The sequence below is a fragment of the Oryzias melastigma genome, linkage group LG6 (genome assembly GCF_002922805.2).
Source record: "Oryzias melastigma strain HK-1 linkage group LG6, ASM292280v2, whole genome shotgun sequence".
NCBI lineage: Eukaryota > Metazoa > Chordata > Actinopteri > Beloniformes > Adrianichthyidae > Oryzias > Oryzias melastigma.
The window spans coordinates 5,860,325-5,881,200 of NC_050517.1; the positions used below are offsets into that span (position 1 = coordinate 5,860,325).

The 20,876-nt window shown below is 39.9% G+C and overlaps 1 protein-coding gene and 1 long non-coding RNA gene across 3 annotated transcripts in view; one reads left to right on the plus strand and one right to left on the minus strand.

Annotated features, from left to right (window-relative positions):
- met (MET proto-oncogene, receptor tyrosine kinase) overlaps positions 1-20,876 on the plus strand; it is a 96,395-nt gene that overhangs the window by 34,570 nt on the left and 40,949 nt on the right. For both annotated transcript variants that reach the window (XM_024261880.2, XM_024261881.2), the window contains 8 exons: positions 5,806-6,009; positions 12,985-13,113; positions 14,142-14,318; positions 14,474-14,637; positions 14,979-15,093; positions 17,672-17,808; positions 17,966-18,130; positions 18,454-18,556. In XM_024261880.2, coding sequence (XP_024117648.1) covers positions 5,806-6,009; positions 12,985-13,113; positions 14,142-14,318; positions 14,474-14,637; positions 14,979-15,093; positions 17,672-17,808; positions 17,966-18,130; positions 18,454-18,556 — 1,194 coding nt within the window. The remainder of the gene's footprint in view (positions 1-5,805; positions 6,010-12,984; positions 13,114-14,141; positions 14,319-14,473; positions 14,638-14,978; positions 15,094-17,671; positions 17,809-17,965; positions 18,131-18,453; positions 18,557-20,876) is intronic.
- On the minus strand, positions 13,030-20,805 carry LOC118598826. Its single transcript, XR_004947998.1, has 3 exons — positions 20,568-20,805; positions 17,660-17,771; positions 13,030-13,143 (listed from the first exon to the last, which is right to left on the minus strand). It is a non-coding gene; the product is annotated as an uncharacterized LOC118598826 (long non-coding RNA).

The window sequence follows — 20,876 nt, forward strand, 5'->3', positions numbered from 1 at the left end:
GGGGGGGGGTGTATTTGTGTTGTGAACCAGTGTCGCGATGGCCAGGGCTGCTAAAGGCAGATATATGGTATGTGCATCCATCTTTGAAAAAGTTTGGATATTGTATGTTTTTGTTTGTGAAACAAAAAAAAAAATTCTGGGATGACGTCATGAAATGGGCGGCAGCCGCACGGAGCAGGTGGATCTTCAGGAGTCGAGTCGTTTTACTTCTAGGTATGAAAAAATTCACATAAAATAACAAAAATCTCATAAATAATTTGTTTTTTTAGTGTTCCAAGGGGACTATGATCATGTATATGGAAATAGTTCACTCTGAAAGCTGAAGAAAATCATGGTATGGCCCCTTTAAAGTCACTATTTTAATTTTTTCCGTTTTTTTTTTTCTCAACACAGTGAAGGAGTCAGAAGGAAAACAGTCATGGAGCTGCGTTGTCACCCATGACTGTTGTCACGGTAGATCGGTCAAAGTTGCAATGAAAATGTAACGCTACAGGGTGAAGAACAAATGTCGGGTTTGCTTGAATTTCGTCAGTTGTGATCACAAAATCCTGGAGGGACTGACTTATGTAAAACTTTTAAATTCGAAGGAGCTGTGAGTATTTCCTTTGAGGAAAGCGCAGTTGAAGAGCATGCGGATAGTCCACTATGCACACACACACTCACACACATGTGCGAGTCTGCATGGAAAAATGTCATCTGCTCTGCATTTCTACATTTAGGCACTGGCCAAGACAAATCGATGTTTTATTTTCCGCATTGATGAACATGTTGACGAGTTTGAATCGTTTTTTTACCGATTCACGAAGAATTGTTACATCCTTAATAGTGATAAGAAACGGGTCAGTCTAAAGTTGTTCCTGCCTCATTTTTGGATCCGGTGTGTCTTTGGGTGAAATTGAATTTGAAACTAAACATAAACATCTAAATTGTTTTTCTAAACAAGATTTTTTTTATATACCAGATGATTTTTCTTCTTTTTTGTGAGTACCACAACAGGATTAGTCAAACTATAAAACTGACAAAAAGTATTGTGAAGGAAAAAAAATCTGGAGTTCTTCTTGGCGTCTTGTGGGCAGGCCCCCCCACAGTGACACCAGCTGCACAGTAAACACTGGATTCTGTCCCGGGTTTGTTGCCAGACTTTCTGTGTCTCCTAATTGTCCCCGACACCCTGTGGCCCCACTACAGCACACAAACATTAACACTTGACCGTGTGCCTTTGTTGCCAGCAGCCACCTGTGTGTTTGAGCACACATATATCCCGTGTAGTGTAGCTGGTCCCAGAGTCGGGTTACAGATTATCGTGCGCCCTGAGCCCAGGTGGAGTACTGTAATGCGTGCTCCAGCATCACAGCCCCCCCCCCCCTCTATTCTTGACACACACGTGTGCACACACAACTGTGTGCATTTGACATTCTTGTGCATTTCACTTTCTCCAAAAGATGCATTTCAACACACCCCAGCGACAAGCGAACCTCTCTGCCGCCTGGAGCACTATTGCACAACCAATCCACAGGTCAAAGGTCTGTTATTCCAGTGAGAGCCAACTGAGCGGCCTATATCCAGGCATGTCTGCATGTCTGCTCACTCAGGGCTGAGCATCATGTACGTTTCTGATCACCAGAAAAGTTTCTCCTCTAAAATTCAGACATTAATGTGTTGATTCACTCAAGCTAACCCTAAGGCCACAGTGAGTGTAAGAAAATGACATTAAGCCAGTGGATCACCTTTCCCCCACAAACTCTCCAGTGCTGTGGGCTTTTAGAGCTCCACAGAACAGAAACTCTATCTCGGCGCCGTTGTTTCAGGGACAATAGCTGTTGGATAAGGACGAAGCCAAAGGTGTACGTGTGATGAAGGTTCTCATTCATGCAGGTGACTTTGAGTCATGGCAACTGGACTTATTGTCTTCTTTTTCATGAAATGTTTTGTCATCATCACCTTCATCATTCAAGCTCCTTGGGGGAGTGGCGAAACATTTCAAGACGAGAAGACAGTAAGTCCAGATGCCAAGACACAACATGTCTACACTAAGTCCCCCACAGTATCTGTACTCTAACAGACGTGTGCAAAAGGGCTTAACGTCCCCTATGACTATTTTTTTTTATAATAAAAAATGTTTCCAGTAGTGTTTAAATTGTGATTATGACGTTTTTAACCATGTCCTAAAAAGCCATTTTTCATGTTGATCATGTTTCACTCTGTTTGCACAATCTCCTCTGAAGGGGGCGTGGCTTTTGGAGGTGACCCAATGTGTCTAGCTAGCATAAATCTTCACCACTACTACATAAAAACGTCCATCAATCTGGGTAATGTGCAGCCGTATGGTTCTGATCCGGATGTCAGCTGGACGAGGAAGTGAAGATCTTCATGGACAGAACTTCCTCCAAAATCCTGATTCTTTCTCCTTCCAGTTCACCAAAGACTCTTTTAGCTAATTCTCCAATGTTTATTGACTGTGATCAATACATTCAATCATTGGTTTCTCAGAGTTCTTGATAAAATAATCAAAGCTAACATCAAAATGCTCTTTCATTGATTTACAATCCTTTCCAACTGCGGTCAAATGAGCCGCCGTTCACATTTCCGTGGTCACATCAAGAAGCTCCGTGGAGTCTGGTGGAGATTTTCCAGCGTTCTCAGTCCTGCTACCGTAAGTATTGGATGAAACTCACACCAAAAATCCAGTGATGCTGATTTGACCACAGAAATGTGAACGGCGGCTCATTTGACTGCAGTCAATGTGAAGATACCATCTTCTCTTCTCCAGAACCTGAACTAGACACTAGGAACAGATGAGGGTTTAGTGCATGTGCAGCAGAGCTGTTGATGGAAAGAAGATCATTCATTCAGAGTCTGTCCAAGACAGTTTGATTGATTTAAAAGGAGAAATACTCGGAAATGAAAAAACAAAATGATTTCTTATTACATTTGTTCTCTTGCAGAAGAAAAATGACACACAGACATGTTAAAAACTCTAAAACAGGATTTTCATCGAGGGGGACTTTAAAGAAAGATGGGATTTGGATTTTTGTGTGTCCGTATTTATTCAAATACTAAAATGACCACCACACAGTTCCCTTTCAGTCTTTACTTTCATTAGTTCTACCTCACAGTGATGCTCCAGCAGCTCGATGGAGCCTGTTCCCTCCGATGGCATGCAGGAGCGAGAAGACCTCCAAAATTCTGGACACCACGAGACTCTCAGTCAAAATAGAAGCAGAGCTTCAAACAAAGCTTGTCAAAACAGTCTTTCCACTGTCCAATTTCATTGCCTTGATCCCCAGGCAGAACAAAGTAATGCCTCCTAGACCTTTTTAGACCTTCATCTCACGGTCCTGCTCCGCTTCTGCAAACAACTCAAAGTTCTGTTTGTTTGCTCTGAAAATAACCAGCCTGAGGCCTGTTTTTCGATCAGCGTGGCATTAGTCTTTGCTGTGATGACGTCTGTGCATGCTCTGGTGGAGTCAAAGGAGCTCTGGGTTTTTGCATGTCCTGAATGCTGGCTTCTCTTTGTGAAAAATGCAGTGTTGTATTGAAGCGATATTTCCTGCAAGGTGGATGTTTGAAAAGGTGTCAATGAAAGACATAATGTGTCACCTGTTGTCTATTCTTCCACATTTTCTGATTGTTTATCCACTTCAGGTCACAAACTGTCACTTCTGATGAAGTTTAGACTTTTTTTCCTTTCTTTATTACAGATTATTTCAGCTGCTTTCACCATTTCCCAGTTTTGGATTTGGCATCAAAGCCTGCAGTATTTTGCCAGTTTGGAGTTTTTTCACGTCTTATAGCGTGAATTCACACTATATGATTCTTTTGCTCTTTTCCTTGTGTTTTTCGGCTCGTAAAAACTCAATCACACTTTCAGTGATTTCAGCGATCTTGGTATCAAAACGTTCAGCTTGTTCAGGACATTACTGCTTGTATTTTTGTTACTTAAAAGCTTTATATTTTTTAAAATATTTAGTTAAATATGCCTCTTAATGAATTAGAAAATTTTCAAATTTCAAATGTTTAAGTAGATTAGAAACAAGATTTTAAATATATTCATGGACTATGTTTTAATCTTTTATAGTAATTTAAAAAAATTGTTTCACTAATATTTTAGCAACATGCTAACGTTTTTGGCTAATTTAGTTTACTGAAAATTTTTTGGATATTATTTACTTTGACTAGTATTTACGCAACATGCCAGCTGTTTTGGCTAATTTAGCATTTATTGAAGGTTTCGTATGCTAATTTGCAGTTTAGCTCATATTATAGCAAAATCCTAATGTTTTCACTTGTTTTTTAGCTTCTGAGGTTTTTATAGGCTAATTTAGAGTTTAGTTTCTATTTTAGCAAACAGGCCAACATTTTTAAAAATTAAGTTTACTGAAGAATTTTAGGCTATTTTGGATTTTAGCTCATATTTAAGCAACACACTAAATATTGTTAAGTTTTAGTGATGTTTCACTACAATTTTTTTTAGCAATTTAGTTTAAGTGTAGTGCTCTTTCATAGTTCTTTAATGAAAATTCCAGTCTTTTAGCAAATTTAACATTTTCCAAATAGCTTTTGTATTTTCAGCAAATCCCTTCAGTAATTAAAGTAAACTGCGTCAACATTTTCAGCAAAAAAGCTTCAGCATCTTCAGAAAAAAGCATTCACACTATCATTACCACAGGTAATGCAGCTTTTCTATTTGGTAGTGACCCTTTATCTCTTAAACTGAGCCCACAGGCCTTGTGGATGGCTAATTTAAGCCACTGCCAGGTTGATAGCCAGATCTCTGTTTTTCTTTGCCTGCTGCTCAGTTTAGTGGGCTCAGATGGTGAAAATGACGTATCAGTTTTTCTTCTTTCCAAAAATTGTCTGAAAATATTTGACCAAGTTGTCATTGATGGTACTTTCTGGCCCACAAATTCCAAAACAGATTTTTCTCGTGTGAGAACACTCCCAGCCCATTCTTCTGCTCCTTCTCCATGTCCCACTCCCTCCATCCTGCGACTCAGCTGAAGAGGTCATTGTCCACTGAATCTGAGACAACAAGAGAGCCGAGGCCCAGTCAAGCTCCCAGGTCAAGAACTTCAAGAGCCACTAGATGCCGGTCACCTTATGGGTCACTAATAATTAATGAAACTTGAGGCTGGGGCACAAGGCCATGGCCAAAGCCTGAACAAGAGGGATGTTATTGATAAAGATCCCAGACTTGACTGTGGTCAGAGTCTGCTTTTACTGCAGAAGCTCCAGCGGTTTCAGACAGTCAGCACAATCCAGCTACGAATGAAACCGAAGCTGGACCAGACTCCTGTGACTTCTGCAGGGAAGCAGATGCTCTTGAGGGGAGAAAACAGAGGTTTTCCAGAGAGAAGGAGCTGAGTTAAAAACAGATCTGAAAACCTGCCATAGAACAAAATGGGTTTTTGCCCTAGAGGAGCAGTGGTGCCGAGACCTCCATTACGAGCTTGGTCTGATGAAAGGGTAGCTAAGGGGGCTTAACAGGTTGGGCTTTCAACCCTCCCCCATTGGGTCAGATATGAAAGGAGATAGTTCAGCTCCATACAATATACCATGTGGTTGTCAAACGACTCTACTGAGACAAAGAAAACTGTCTGAAGCTATATAATTTCTAAAAGTCACTAATCTTTAGTGGTAACTTAAGGGTATACTGTTTTCTGAAAGTACTTTTTCAAAGTTGAACATGACCAAACTGGGCCACATTTTACTGTATGTTTTCGTGCTTTTAGCCACATCTCAGGGCGAAATAGGACAGGTAATCCTCTTTTATCCTCTTTTCTGATGCCTGTGGTTTCTCTACAGACCTCCTCAGATGACTGTGACCCCCATGAAGGCATCAGCGAGGGGAAAGAGAGTGCCTATCGCCTGCAGGTGACCCACTTTGTCCAGAGGTTGGAGTACTGGCACACAGACTTGACAAACACATTAGTTACTTCAGTCCTGGCGGCTCCAGTCAATGACGGCACCATGATATACCTCGGAACTGCAGATGGACGCCATATTCAGGTACAAGTCTGAGCGGTTAACCCTATTTTGTGTTGCATTGCAGTTGTACTGAGTGATTATAGCTACATGCAATGTGTGATACGATGCAATGTACACACTGGGCGTCTTTTACCGTATAGTCTCTCCACTAGACTGTCACTATCCGATTCAAGTGCATGTATTTACTGTAGGCTGAGCGATATGGCCAAAAACTAAAATCTCAATTTTTTTCATACCACATTTGATTTTCTATTTTAATATTTTTTTTCTCCCTCCATACTTTCTTAAACAAAAATTACAAATGACTGAATATATATAACAAAAACAATGTGATTTCAACATTGTCTTTGGAAATTGGCTGAAACACAAAATAAGACTAAATACGAGATGTTTGTAGATCAATACAGCGGGTGTTCTAAGACTGCTAGCTAGGGTTGGACACCGAGTCTGCATGGGAAAAAAATCTAAAACACACCTTAGGTCGCGGGGTGAACAAGATAAACATTTATGGAACACTCTAAAACTACATTTTGAAAACTTTAAAAAAGTAACTAAAAGTAACATAATTATGAATAATAAAAAGGCAGGAATATTATTCCAGAATAAATCAACTTAAATCTTAAATAACTTTCAGTATTTTACTCTCCATTAAAATATATTTTGTCAGAATTATACAAGTTAAAAATAAGCACAAGATAACATCGGGTCATTAATAACAATAAAACAAAATGATCTGGAGGGCCGGATAGAATTACCCGGAGGGCCGAATCCGGCCCCCGGGCCTTGACTTTGACACATGTGGGTTAAGGTAACCATTTATTTATGCCATCTTTTGTGATATGCGTATCGCTCAAGCTGATATTTCAATGGTGATAAATGTGTTATGCAAGCCTGATGCTGACGTGACCGTGTGTTGTGAAACCAGAGTACCCTCCCAGAGGAACATCTTGCCCCATGAATCTGTTTTTGTGCAGTTTGCTTAACTCTGAACTGTGCTCAGTGAGCCTTTAAAAGGGGCAGAGTTCCAGTCTGGCACCTAAACAAACAGCCCCTTCAAACATGTCAGTGCTCTGCGAACAGCAGATTCCACTTTCCCAATGCAGCCTCCAATATGTGGCTGATTGTCTCCTTTCATGGATGACTATGAAGAAGAAGGGATGGTCTTAATATCAACATGAAAGCGCAGGTGTTTGATATTTGGCTCATCTGTATCGATGAACGTGGAAGTCACAGTAAATGTTGATCTTTTCTTGTTTGCTAACCATTGATGTGGTATTTTGACTTCATGACACACGAGCTCATGATGCACGTTCATGATGGACATTTTCAGATCCCTTTGAGCTTTTCATTAGCTCTCAAACGTCTCAATAACAACAAGCTCCGGGTGTTTTCTCCTCCCTCCACAGCCGTGCAGGCTTGTGATGTGCGGTGAGTCAGGGTGCAGCGGTGCATCAGTAACATCTACGGTGAATGAAACGGAACAGTAAAAACGGAATGACCTCACGTGTTTTTGAAACACAAGAATGAACAGACACGCATGGAGGAAAAACAGCAGAGAAAAAAACCTTGACAGCTGCATGGAAAAGGCAGGATCGGTTGGGGGCGGGCGGCTTTCAAGCTGAGCGACACTTTCGGGTTTGCCGACATGTTCCACTTTCTTCCAGATGAGGGTCCAGTGCAGCTGTTGCTGTGTGTTTCATTTTGGGGGGAATTTTTTCTTTGGTGACTAAGTTGGCAGAAGTGGAGTGTTTAGTTTGTAACTTTTAGAGGGGATTTAGTGATGCAGCATTCAGTATACAGCATGGGTCTGTGGACCAGACCCAATAAGAGCCACAAAGTACATATATATATATATATATATATATATATGTGTAAGAGAGAGAGATAGTGACAGTAAAAGCGCTATTAATATACATATATATTATACTAAAATGTATATATCTGAAAGTAAAAGGGAAGAAAATCTAATGAATATATATATACATATATATATTTGTAAATGACGTTTTATATCATTAGAGTTTTGGTGTGCCACTTTTTTTCCCATTTTACTCTTAGATATATACATTTTAGTTTAATCTATTTATTAAAGAAAAAACTCTAAACATCCAATAAACTGAGCTTTTACTGTCATTCTCTAAGATATGAGGCACAAATCACATAATTTCAAATTATATTTGTTCAAAACTTTAACCACTTTAGTGTGATTTACCCAAATAAATTTGGAGATTTTTATTTGACTAACTATAAATTAATAACACCAATTTAAACAACATTTCTACAGAATTTCTGACAGCAAATTAAACTTTTTTTGTTTAGTTGTTTGACATGTTAAAAATCTAAGCAGAAATGACAACACTTAAATTACTAATCTATTATGTATTCAATCATTAGCATTTTTCATTAAAGCTAAAGAGTTACAATAAAGAGAAAAAAATAGCGACATGATGCTCCGCAGCCACAGGTTGCAGACCTGATCTACGAACCCAATATATCCCACTGTCAACTAGAGGAAATTAACTGTAGGAGAGGTTTTAACTTTTAACTAGTTCATCCTAAATACATTTGTTAAAATATAGTTAGGCTCATATCAGTGAAGGTTCTTTCTTATCCAGGTGAAGATGTCATGAAGCTAATGCTGAAGCTAAGTTCACACCAGACAGAATTCTCGTGATTTTCTGACACGCAGCAAATAGTATTTTGCCATGCAATATTCCCAGAGTTCAAATATCTGAACTTTGACAAATAATTCATGTTGGCTCAGCTCAGCCAATCATGAAGTTAGCATTAGCGCGTGGCGTGTTGACGACGTGATCAGAGGGTGCAATCCAAAACCAACATGGAGGAGAATCTGATTGTTCTACTCCTGAGCTTTACTATATTTTTCTTACTAGCATCAAGACCAAAGAGGTATATCACTAGAGATGGCATGCTAGCTTGATGGATATGCAAACTTGGTCGCCATATTGGAATGGTATCGATGTCTGTTTACTGCTTTGTTACAATTGTACAAACAGATCTGGAAAAACTAGAATGTACCTTTTCACCTGTAAATTATTACTGTCAGCTGATAAAGGAGAACTTCTAGAAAACATTTGAACATCATCTGAGTGAGTTTACTCTCAATAGTGAATGTTTAGGCTCAATGTAATGTGAATGCAACCTTAGGGTCTCCTGTTGAATGCAACAGTTTCAGTTTGATCGGCTTACATTCCATGTATGAATCATGAAGCAATAAAAAGTCAAATAACTTGACAGACGCTTGTGAGGGATTAAAGTCAATAGTTTTTTTGATATTTGACGAATTTTAGAAGCAGGTTTTATCAAGTGAAAGCTGATGTGTCAACATTTGTATTCAGGCTTTGATTCCTGAGGAATGTAGCTTTGTTTCCTTCCTTTTGGTTTTTGCTTTGTGTTTGCAAACAAGACTGCAGTGTTTGATGAATTTACCCTATAAAACGCAAAGACCTGCATCTGAACTGTGACCCTCCGGCCACCTGGTGCTTCAGTGAGTCGGTGAAAGGCGTTCGTCTTTGCCGCTGCCCCACACTTCATTGTTAAGCCGATAAAAGGAACCTGTCAGCTTTTCATGTATGTTTGTTTCCTGGTTTTTCCCAGTGGATGGAGCAAAAACGGGAACATGGAGTAGCTCCGGTGAAAGAAAGAGACATTGCCACCCCCCCCCCCCCTCCCAAAAAAAATTGACTGATTTCTGGCTCAGGAAGCGTTTCCCTCAACTTTCCTTCAGCCACTGTGGGAATAACACAGTGGTGGTGTTTATTGGCCCGACTTCCCCTCAGTCTGCTTAATACAATAAGCTGTAATTTACACCGCTATTACCTCCAGAGAGATGCTGTTGTGTTGCCTCGTCCCCTGCGGAAAGCCAACTATTATGCGGGCGGTTACAAAGGTGACGTTGATCATGAGGCTGGAGGGGCAGTCGGAGGAATGATGCAGGAAAAACAAGGCATTTCTGAGGGCCGGGCGCTGCAGTGCATCAGCAAACTGACAAGCTCCCATTTAAGGCTGAAACAATGCCGAGTGTTTCTGAGCATTTAGAGGATGCTCTGGTCGATGGGAACCGCAGAACACCCATGTAGTAGGACTTTTATTCACGCCGCTTTTCTCCTTCACAATCTACTGGAATTATTGTGTTAACAATTAAAAAATTACTGTAAATCAAAGAACATAAACACTGGAGCTCAAGAGTTAATGTGATGGAAGCACAAAAAATCCTGCAGGATGACTAATAAAATTACATTTGAATGTGTCAGTTTGATTTCTTTAAATGAAAATAAAGCAACAGAGTTTGTGTGTTGTGTGTGGATGCATACGTGTTAATTTACAAGCCATAAGCACACACTCCATTAGGAACCCCTGCTGCTCTGTTTGCCCCGAGGCCTGTAATTGCAGCATAACCACAAGTGATAAATGCTGCTCCAGGTGTGTTGACTGTAAGTGTGTGTGGGAGTTTGTCATCATTACGTTTCTATGAGAAGCTGTTGTTTGTGTGTCTGTGGTGTGTGTACATGAAGTAAACTTGAATTTGATTCCTATTTATGCAATGAAAGACAGCTAACATTTAAATGCCATGTGAATCATTTTACATTGAAAATCAGTTCACAATAGCATAACTAGCAAGGATGCTGCAATTCTCAATTTATAACCAAATGTTGTGAATCAAATTGTGAGGAAAATGAATCGTTGCTGCATACGTTTGCATAGTTGAACGTGTACCAAAAAAAAGTGTTGTTTTATATATTAATGTCGTTTTATGGCATCACAACACACTTGGTATGACCCCACTGAAAGTTTTTGTCTTCATTGTTACTTACTTATTAGCCAAAAACCTGTTCCTTGTAGTTATGTTATCGTATTGCGATACACAAATCAAGTCAAATTTATTGACCTAAAAATCGAGGTTTGAACCAAATGGTGGGTAAAGTGAATCATTGCATCTGTAACAGCAGCTAGAAAATCCTAAATTAATGGAGGAATAAATACAAGTGGCATCCTCACGTCCTTTTAGTGTACATTGGCAGGTTCTCTTTCACCCTGGAGTCCTAGTTAGGAAACTGTGAAGCTACATTCACGCCGGCGTCAGCAACGTGTGTTCAAGCAGGCACTTCCTATGAAAAGTCTGTAAATTTGTTTATATGCGCGTTTCGGGTTAGGCAAGTTTCTACAAACATTTCAACCATTTTCTACTTACAAAACGTGCACCCATTAAATGTGCATTGAAAGTTACACCAGGTCAAACTTTGACCACTTACGGACTCAGGTTTGGTAGTGATGTATGGATGAAGTCCCCTTTAATTCATGGAACTGCCAGCTGTTTGAAAAATGATCATGGAGGAGAAACTAATAACTTTGGTTTGTGCTCAGCAGCGTTAACAGATCAAAATACCGCTTTGGGGTTCTTTATATGAGAGGAATTTACAGTATAAAGCACTTAAAAGTAAAAAAAGTTGCTTTCGATGGTATGGTCCCTTTAAGAAAAGAGAAAAATATACAACAGACTAAAACATTTATCACCAGAAAAGTAAGACAGACGTAATTGAAGTTGATTTTTATACTTCTAAAGGAAGATAAAAACATAAAAATATGTTTACCTTCTCAATACCACAAAAACTGAATCTTAAGAAAGTAAAAAGACTCTTGTTTCAAGAAAATGTGTCTTACTTTCTATTTTGCAAGAAAAATGATCTCATCAAGAATGTTTTTCAATAGCAAAATAATTTTAGAGGAAGACCATTTTTTACCCTACTAACAGGTTTTTTGCCTATTTAAAAAAATTAAGAATTTTGTCTCTTTTTTCTGGGCCTATTTCTATGGTGCATTGAAGTTCTTTAATTGTTTTTACTTTTTTGCTTTTCTATTTTAATAAATGCTTCTCTGTAAAAGTGGTTTAAATGGGAGCAACACATTACTGCTTTGTTTTGATATATTTATTTTTCTTTTGTTTTTACTTTTTTATATTTTAACAAAATTCTCCTGCAGGTTTGCATTAGTAAAATATTACCTCACAGTCTTTTCTTATGTGAGCTCATGAATGTTACAGTGATGTCTTCTTAATCTAGAAACAGACTTGGAACACAACACAGCAAACACATTTAAATAAATGACAGTCAAAAAGTGATAAAACTAGAACAACAAAGCATTTACAAAACAAAAAAAGATATTTTAAATTCTTTGATACTTCACCCACGGTTTACTATGAACTGGGTTTTACAGTTTACTATGGACTGGGCGGGGTCTAAATTGTTACATACCCTCCATGTTTATTTTCACTGTGGTGGTAAACTCTCTGCATCTTATCCCCCTTAAAACTGCCGCTGCCACATAGTCTGTAGAGATGTTTAAACTGAGTTTCCAGAGGCAGACGCAGCGCTGCACACTCACAGTCCACTACATGACTGCGCAGTGATCTGACACAACTTGGACTTCTGATTTGAGAGTCAGGCCTTCAACCGTCGGGTTAATCCAGTCAGTGCTTCAGTATGTGATCTCCTGACTTTCTGTGACCAAACAAAAATCTGCTGAAACCAGTTTGTACTTATGGTCTTTCAGAAATCTGCAGAGGCTGTAAAAGTTGTGTAGTGTGTGTACTCAACTTAAAGTAACACCAGCTGCCTGGAACCAAAATTACAAGTTGCTAATACTTTGCTTTCATTTTGAGATATTTTGGATACACAAAAACTATAAATTAGTCCCCCCAGGAGTAATCTAAACCAGGAAAAGAAGAGAATTTAGACACAAAAACTTTCTGTTTAGTCTGACTGGGTCTGAATTTAGCATGAGGAGCCGTTGTTCTTGATGGTTATTCAAAAAGGATTTTGTGACCCAAACCAGTGTCTATGGACAGCTCAAAAGGTTCAGCAGTAGAATTTTTCACATTCTTTATTTATGACCGGACTTATTTCATATGTTGCTGTCATGTTCCGTTTCGCCTCCGTCAACAGGACTGTCCTTCATTCAGGCCTTTCCTTCTTCCAGGTGCTGTACTCGCGCTCCAGCTCTCCACATGTGAACATTCGCCTGGACTCCAGACCGGTCTCTGCCAGTGTAGCCCTGCCGGGTACGGCCCACTCAAAGGGAGCAGTGATAGTGGCCACAGGTAACAAGGTAAGCTGTACTGAACCATGTCTGCATCTGCTTGGAATAAACGTTAGATTTAAAGCCCCACTCCCATGAAAAGGGTACTGTTGGAGTTTTTAACATGTCATTGTGGCATTTTTCTCATGATGGAGAAAATATATAAATATATTTATGTTGCTAAGTAACTTAAGTATTAAGTAGGAGTGGGATTATATAAGTTCATTTCAAGGAATCAATGAAACTCTACTTGACTTATGTTAATAATTACGATATTTAAAGAATCAAATGTGACATAAGTGTTTATTTTGTTTTGTTTCTTTATTTTCTATTTCTATTCAATCTATTTCATTATTTCTGCATTGAGTTTGAAATATTTCTGTGTTTTCTCCTGTATTTTTCACAATCAATGCTAGAAATACGCCAATCAATCAATCAATCAATCATTAATTAAGCTTAAAATTGCATTTCTGATGATTTCTTTATATAAATAATTGGGAATCAGGAGCAGATGAAAAAATGCAGTTTCAAAAAAGGTTTATTTGTTTCATAGAAAACTTGCTGGCTCCATTCTGATGCATCATCCACTTGCAGACAAATGAATCCATTAACTTTTTTTTGTTCTCATCTGAGGTGGAATCTGGATCTTAACGTACGGATAGAAAGCTCTGATATTGCTGCCGTTTTTGTTGCACCGCTAATGTTAGCTTTGGGGCGTGAGGGGCTGTAAGCTAGTAGGAGTGAGTGTAAACGGATGGGTGTTGGGAATGGGGGCGGATTGCTTTGCATAAAAGGTGCCGGCCACAACTCAGAGGTGAATTCCTAATGAACTCCTGCCGCTCTGCAGAAACTATGTTCTAGAAAACGACACAAGTTTTAGATTTTGTCTAAAAACAAATAATCAGAATTAAACGGCCACTGGGAATTCTTTGAAAATACATCAGAAGACGATCAGAGTGAGACTTGTGATAAGACAGCAAAAAGATTGTGTTTCAGAAAAACTCAACAAGACTACTTGTGCTCATTTTCCACTGTCCTGAACTGTTCCTGCACCCTAGATCACTAAAATCCCACTGACTGGCCCCGGCTGCAGTCAGATGACGACCTGCACGTCGTGCTTGCTGTCGTCGAAGGTGACCGAGTGCGGTTGGTGCAACGGACGATGCACCAGAAAGCATGAGTGTCCGTCCTCTTCCACATGGACTCAAGACTACTGCATGCCTGTTATTACCAAAGTAAGCGCATTGCAACATTACTCAATGCTGATTAAAGCAAAAAAGTTGTTATCTAATTGAGTAGATTAATTTCTTTAGAGACTTGAAATGTCAAAACTCACTGGCAGTTGTGTGTTTGTCTTAGTTGGTTGAGAATTTCAATGGTTTCTGTCCAGTTTTCTCCGGCCTCTGGACCTCTACGCGGCTCCACAACTGTGACAATCTGCGGTCACAACTTTGGCTTTGACAAAATGAAGACGTTCAAAGGCTCGGAGACTCTGACGGTCTCTGTGAATGTGGCGGGGGCACCGTGCAAATCCACAGAAGAGAATGTGAGGAGGTATGTGGGTGCGTGCATCCCTCTCTTGTTTATCTGCTGTCTGCCGCATTGAACACATGACTGCCTTAATTAAAAAATTGCTGGGAAAAAAAAAGAAAATTGCTGAATCCAAATCCCAAATCCACAGGGGCCATGTCCCATTCAACGGCTCCTTCCTGCTACAAACAACCTCATTATACATTTGGGAAGAGAAAAAAAACGCTGCCCACACAATTCCAGATGAATATTGTGAATTGTGCTTTCCTGCTGGGTACTGCATGATCATTGAATTAGGCTAAACGCTGGGAGTCGTGTCAGGGTATAATGCCTGGTCTGTGTGTTGTTTTGGGGGTCGGGTGTAGATGGACTGAGATCCAGTGTTCCCCGGTGTTCAGAGGGAATTTCACTCCATCAGGACACAAAGTGAAAGTCACCAGTGGTCACAAGGTGGCCACGATGGAGGGTTTCACGTTTGTGGTAAGACATTTCTGTTTTCTTAATCTGCATTTGCTCAAAGCTGATGAACCGCTTTCTTCAGCCTTTGTTTTTGTTTTTGGTGTTTTCCGGGGGGTTGGGGGTGGGGATGGGGGTGTTATACGGCACTTATTAACTGATTCATTTAATTAACTGTTTTGTCATTCTGGACACGTTTCTGCCCAAAGACCAAGTAGAATCTGGTACATTCTTTCCTCTTTCTAGGAGACTTCTTACTTCATAAAACCTCTCAACTTTAGAGGACACTGTTTGCATCAATAGATTTACAATGGCTGTGTATTTACATATCTAATTCATGTAACTCTTTGACTGACTGTAATTCTTTGACATACTTTAACTCTTTGACGCGCTGTAACTCTTTGATCGACTGTAACTCTTTGACCGACTGTAACTCTTTGATCGACTTTAACTCTTTGACCGACTGTAACTCTTTGATCGACTGTAACTCTTTGACCGACTGTAACTCTTTGACCGACTGTAACTCTTTGACCGACTGTAACTCTTTGATCGACTGTAACTCTTTGACTGACTGTAACTTCTTTGATCGACTGTAACTGTTTGATCGACTGTAACTGTTTGACCGACTGTAACTCTTTGTCCGACTGTAACTCTTTTGACGCGCTGTAACTGTTTGACCAACTGTAACTCTTTGATCGACTGTAACTCTTTGATCGACTGTAACTCTTTGACGCGCTGTAACTCTTTGACCAACTGTAACTCTTTGACGCGCTGTAACTCTTTGACCGACTTTAACTCTTTGATCGACTGTAACTCATTGACCGACTGTAACTGTTTGACCAACTGTAACTCTTTGACCGACTGTAACTGTTTGACCAACTGTAACTCTTTGATCGACTGTAACTGTTTGATCGACTGTAACTCTTTGACCGACTGTAACTCTTTGATCGACTGTAACTCTTTGACTGACTGTAACTTCTTTGATCGACTGTAACTGTTTGATCGACTGTAACTGTTTGACCGACTGTAACTCTTTGTCCGACTGTAACTCTTTTGACGCGCTGTAACTGTTTGACCAACTGTAACTCTTTGATCGACTGTAACTCTTTGATCGACTGTAACTCTTTGACCGACTGTAACTGTTTGACCAACTGTAACTCTTTGACTAACTGTAACTGTTTGACCAACTGTAACTCTTTGATCGACTGTAACTGTTTGATCGACTGTAACTCTTTGACCGACTGTAACTCTTTGACGCGCTGTAACTCTTTGACGTGCTGTAACTGTTTGACCAACTGTAACTCTTTGACCGACTGTAACTCTTTGACTAACTGTAACTTTTTGACTAACTGTAATTCTTTGACCAACTGTAACTATTTGACTAACTGTAACTGTTTAACCGACTCTAACTCAGACTGACTGTAACTCTTTGATATACTTTAACTCTTTGACGTGCTGCAACTCTTTCACTGTTCTTGTGGAGAAAAGTGTCTTTTCGTAGTGACTTTACGCCAATATCCAACACATTACTTATATAAATTGCTGCAAATCGGCGCAAAGCCGCTTTCCTCTGTGACAGAATCAGCTGATCAGTGTTGATTGTGTCAACATTTCCCCGCTGTAAAGTGTTGCATATCAGCACAAAGCTGCTTTTCTCTGCTTCAGAATCTACTGGAATTACATCCATTGCGTAAATGGTTAGAGTTTCGATAATCATGAGAATGTAAACACTGGAGCTAAAGCTCTGGTGTTAAAAGGTTAACTAAGGTGTGTTCTCTTATTAGCACCAAACTTATAGACGTCAGTCTCCCTGTTTCTGTGTGGTGACTTGGTGTACACCATGTTGAACATGGACCACAAACACCGAAAGACACTTTTCTCACAGCATTAGAGGAAATGTCCTTCACCAGCATGCTAGCTTAAAGACTATAAGACCATCTCCAAGCAGCTTCTTGTGAGAGCTGCACGTGTTATTTAGATGACTACAGCCAGCCTTTGTGGAAAACAGAAGACAAAGTAAAGATCCAGATGATATGTTGAAGCCAAAGATCCCAGAACAACCTCCAAAGACTTTGAAGGTCAAGTTACATCAGAGTCCGATGGCGATTAAGGCAACAGTGAAATAAAATAAATAAATGAAAACATAAAAAAGCTAGATGAGGATTTTTCACAATGCTTTTCAACAAGCCACAGCGGTCCTGGGAGACGGTTCTATGGACAGATGAGGCAGAACTGTAACCTTCTGTAGAAGACGTCATCTCTGTGGATATAGATCCAAAAACGAAGCATACCCTGTTGTAAAAGATGAAGGAGGCTCAGTTAAGTTCTGCAAATGCTTTTATCCTGTTAGTTTTGAGTTTTTTGGGGGGAGGTATTAGCAGTTTTGTCCACATTTGTGGCAACTGACCTCTTAGAAGGAAACAGGAGACCTGTTTTTAAATCCTGTTCTTTTCTATGTACGAGACCTTCGTGTTTGCAAGGAAAATATTTTGTCGATTGCAACCACAAATCATAAAAATAGAGCAATGTAGACTATTTTAAACCCTTGAAATGAATGTGAAGAAGTAGCACATCATAAATGCAGCTTTACCTTTGCATCCAGGATCCTGTGATCAGTGACATCTTTCCTACATTTGGTCCAAAGTCCGGAAACACCATGTTGACCATCAGAGGAGCTTTCCTGGACACTGGAAATGAGCGATCTGTGACCATAGGGAAGAAGATTTGTCAAATCCAGAGGTCAGTGTACTCTGGTTTTTCTATATGCCGTGTTTCACTGCTTCTATTTACTAAGATAACAGTGAGTCTGTATTTTGACCGTTTTTTTCGTTTTCCATTTTATATTTCAAGCAATAAGAGGTGTTTGATGTTTTATTGTTTTTGTCTTTTATTTTAGCTTGACCTCCACTATGATCACCTGTAAGACACCCTCACACACTTCTCCCTCAAAAGAGTGGGTGAAGCTCACAGTCGATTCAGTTGAGCGCCAAGCGACCATGCAGTTTACCTACAACGAAGACCCCATCATCATCAACATCCAGCCGTCTCACTCCTTTATGAGGTAAGAGATAGATTTGATCCAGAGCCAGTTCAGTTTGCATCGTCCCAAACCTAGTTCCCGAAAGATTTGGACATCGGTTTTTATGAAGCTCCTTGGCTCCAAATGTGATTTTTTCCCCCTCTTTCCTCACCCAACGGGAGATAGAAGAGACAAAAAGATTTTTGTCTGAGTCAGATTCATGTTTGGTTTTACAGCAGGAGGAAGTGAGTGGGAGGTGACAAGTGACTTTTCTGCTAACGCTAACAGCAGGTCCATCCCAGTGGGAATCTCCTGTGTCAGTCTGGTTCTGGTGCTGAGATCTTTTCTCATTTTCCTCTCCCTAGCGGGGGCTGCACAGTGTCGGCTCGTGGCTTTTTCCTCCAATCTGGACTCCAACCGCAGATGGTTGTCACCGTTGGTCAGGATTCAGCTGCAGTCTTCCATGTGGTGGGTAGAAAAACAGATTCTCCTTAACATCAAAAAGAGGCCTCAGTAATGAGTAAAGAGTGTTCTGTAAGGTGATTTGGGCAGCTCTAAAAGTTGTAAGATTGCATTCAGAGAGACTGGCAGCTGGTCTGTTTTTGGCCTTGGCGTTATTTAAAGTTGAAGTTGCAGGCTTCTGACTCTCAGTATAAACACACAAAACATCTGACTTTATCACCTTAGAAACCATTGTTACCCTAAATCCAAGGGACAGATTCTATAATTATAGCGACTTACCACCATTAACCCTGCATTCAGCCTGAACGTGGTGAAAAAGAAAGCTCTCAGGCTGCAGCATGCCGATGGAAAATGTTTTGACTCATCTACACAGGATGGATTACCCTCCATCAATCCCTTCATCTTTTTTATGAAACCTGACTAATGAGGGAGTGCCGGTGGGTTTACTTTTTCCTGCCCACGGGTTACATTGCACTCATTTGTTTTCTCTCTTGCACACAGTGAAAACATCACCTTTACTCCAGTATATTTAGTACTTGTTAAAGTGATGAACTGCTTCTTCTTCTGACTGAAACACCAAGAACACGACAGAGGGCCTGTTTTTATATTCAAATTTACATATGCAGTACCAGACGTGGTACAAAAATTATGAAATTCAAAAATATACAATTTACACATGCACAAATTAAAATTGCAACAGCTTGAAAGTAACTACAAATCTTTAAAAATTAAAGAAAAATCCAAAGTTATGTACAAATCAAGAATTAAGCACGCACAAATTGGGTGATACTATTTTCTCTCCGTAGACTGTCACGGGGCCTCTGTCATACATCCATACACACCTAGGGGTAATTTAGAGTCACAAATTAACCTATGAAGCATGTTTTTGGACGGTGGGAGGAAGCTGGAGTCCCCGGTGAAAACCCACACATGCACGGGGAGAACATGCAAACTCCACACAGAAAGGTCCCAGCCGGGATTCGAACCGGGGCCTTCTCGCTGTGAGGCGAGAGCGCTAACCACTGCACCACCGTGCAGCCTTCTTGTTAATACATAAGATTAAAATTGATTTCATTTTTTTTTTCCTCAAAAAGGCCTTTTTGACTTTTTTCCTTGCCTCTTTTGAATTCATGTTTTACTCAATAACAACATCTACCAGTGACTTCCCTCTGAACTAACTATAATAATTAACATCAGCTTCATAACTTGGATTCTTTTTAATGTTCTGCCTAGTTCTTTGCAAGAAAAGAGGAGAACTGAGTACTTTACAAACTCAAAATCTCATGGATGGTATTGTCATTATTCAAAACTAAAGCCCCTCTAAGTCTGTTTAAAAAGAAAAAGAATTCCTGACAGGGAAAAATGCCTCAGTTTCAGTCAGACACGAGACCAGAGGAAATGGAAAATCCACAGTCTGATGTGTAAAATTCAGATCCAGCTGTCACCTCTGACTCGCATAGTAGCAGAAGTGAAGTCGGGCAGTAACTGCTGTATGCAGGAAACACACATGATGGAACCTGGTGTGCACAGGGCCTTCACCCCTCTCTATGCAGGCCCTTATCGGCTCTAAAGTTGATCTGTCATTTATAAGAGGTGCTAAACTCATATAAAACCTTATTGTGATTGTAAGTCAAGTCATGTGGGCTTATCTTAAAATCTAGATCCAGAGAATGTTACCTGGAGCCTTCCTGTACAGACCAGGTTTTATCACCTGAGGAAAAAAAGATTATGAGAGACACTGAACAATCTTTTCTAACTTTTTCTAGAGTCTAACAAAACATTTCCCTTAATTTAGATCCTTTGGAAAACTTTTTGAGAAACTAAAACAAACAGCTCTTTCAATTTTGAACTTTAAAGTTTACGCAAGATATGGCATTCCAGCTCTTTGCTTAAATTTTAATAATTTTGTCGCTCACTAGACCCTAATGTGAGGAACTGAAAAGATGGTCTTTGTAAGATGACAGTTTTTCCAACGTCAAATTTAAAAAACAGAAACCCTCTGTGCTCCAGTACTCACAGCCTTTGGAGTAAAAGTGACAAACTTCCCTGTCTGGAGTAAACAAGCAGCAGAGTCGGAGTGCTGTTGTCTCAGTACATCTGTGGTGTTTGCCTTGGGGAGGCCATGTGAAGACAAACAGCGCTCTCAAATGATGTTATCTGTCATTGCGAGGCACGTGTCACTACAGGTTTGGTTAGGAGGCGTGGATCAGCACAAACACATTAAATGACACATGTGCTGTTTGAGGAAAGTTTCAGTTTCAGACCTTTTTCAAGAAGAGGATTTTATTTCCAACCAATTTTTCTTTTTCTGATGCACAGAACCCCC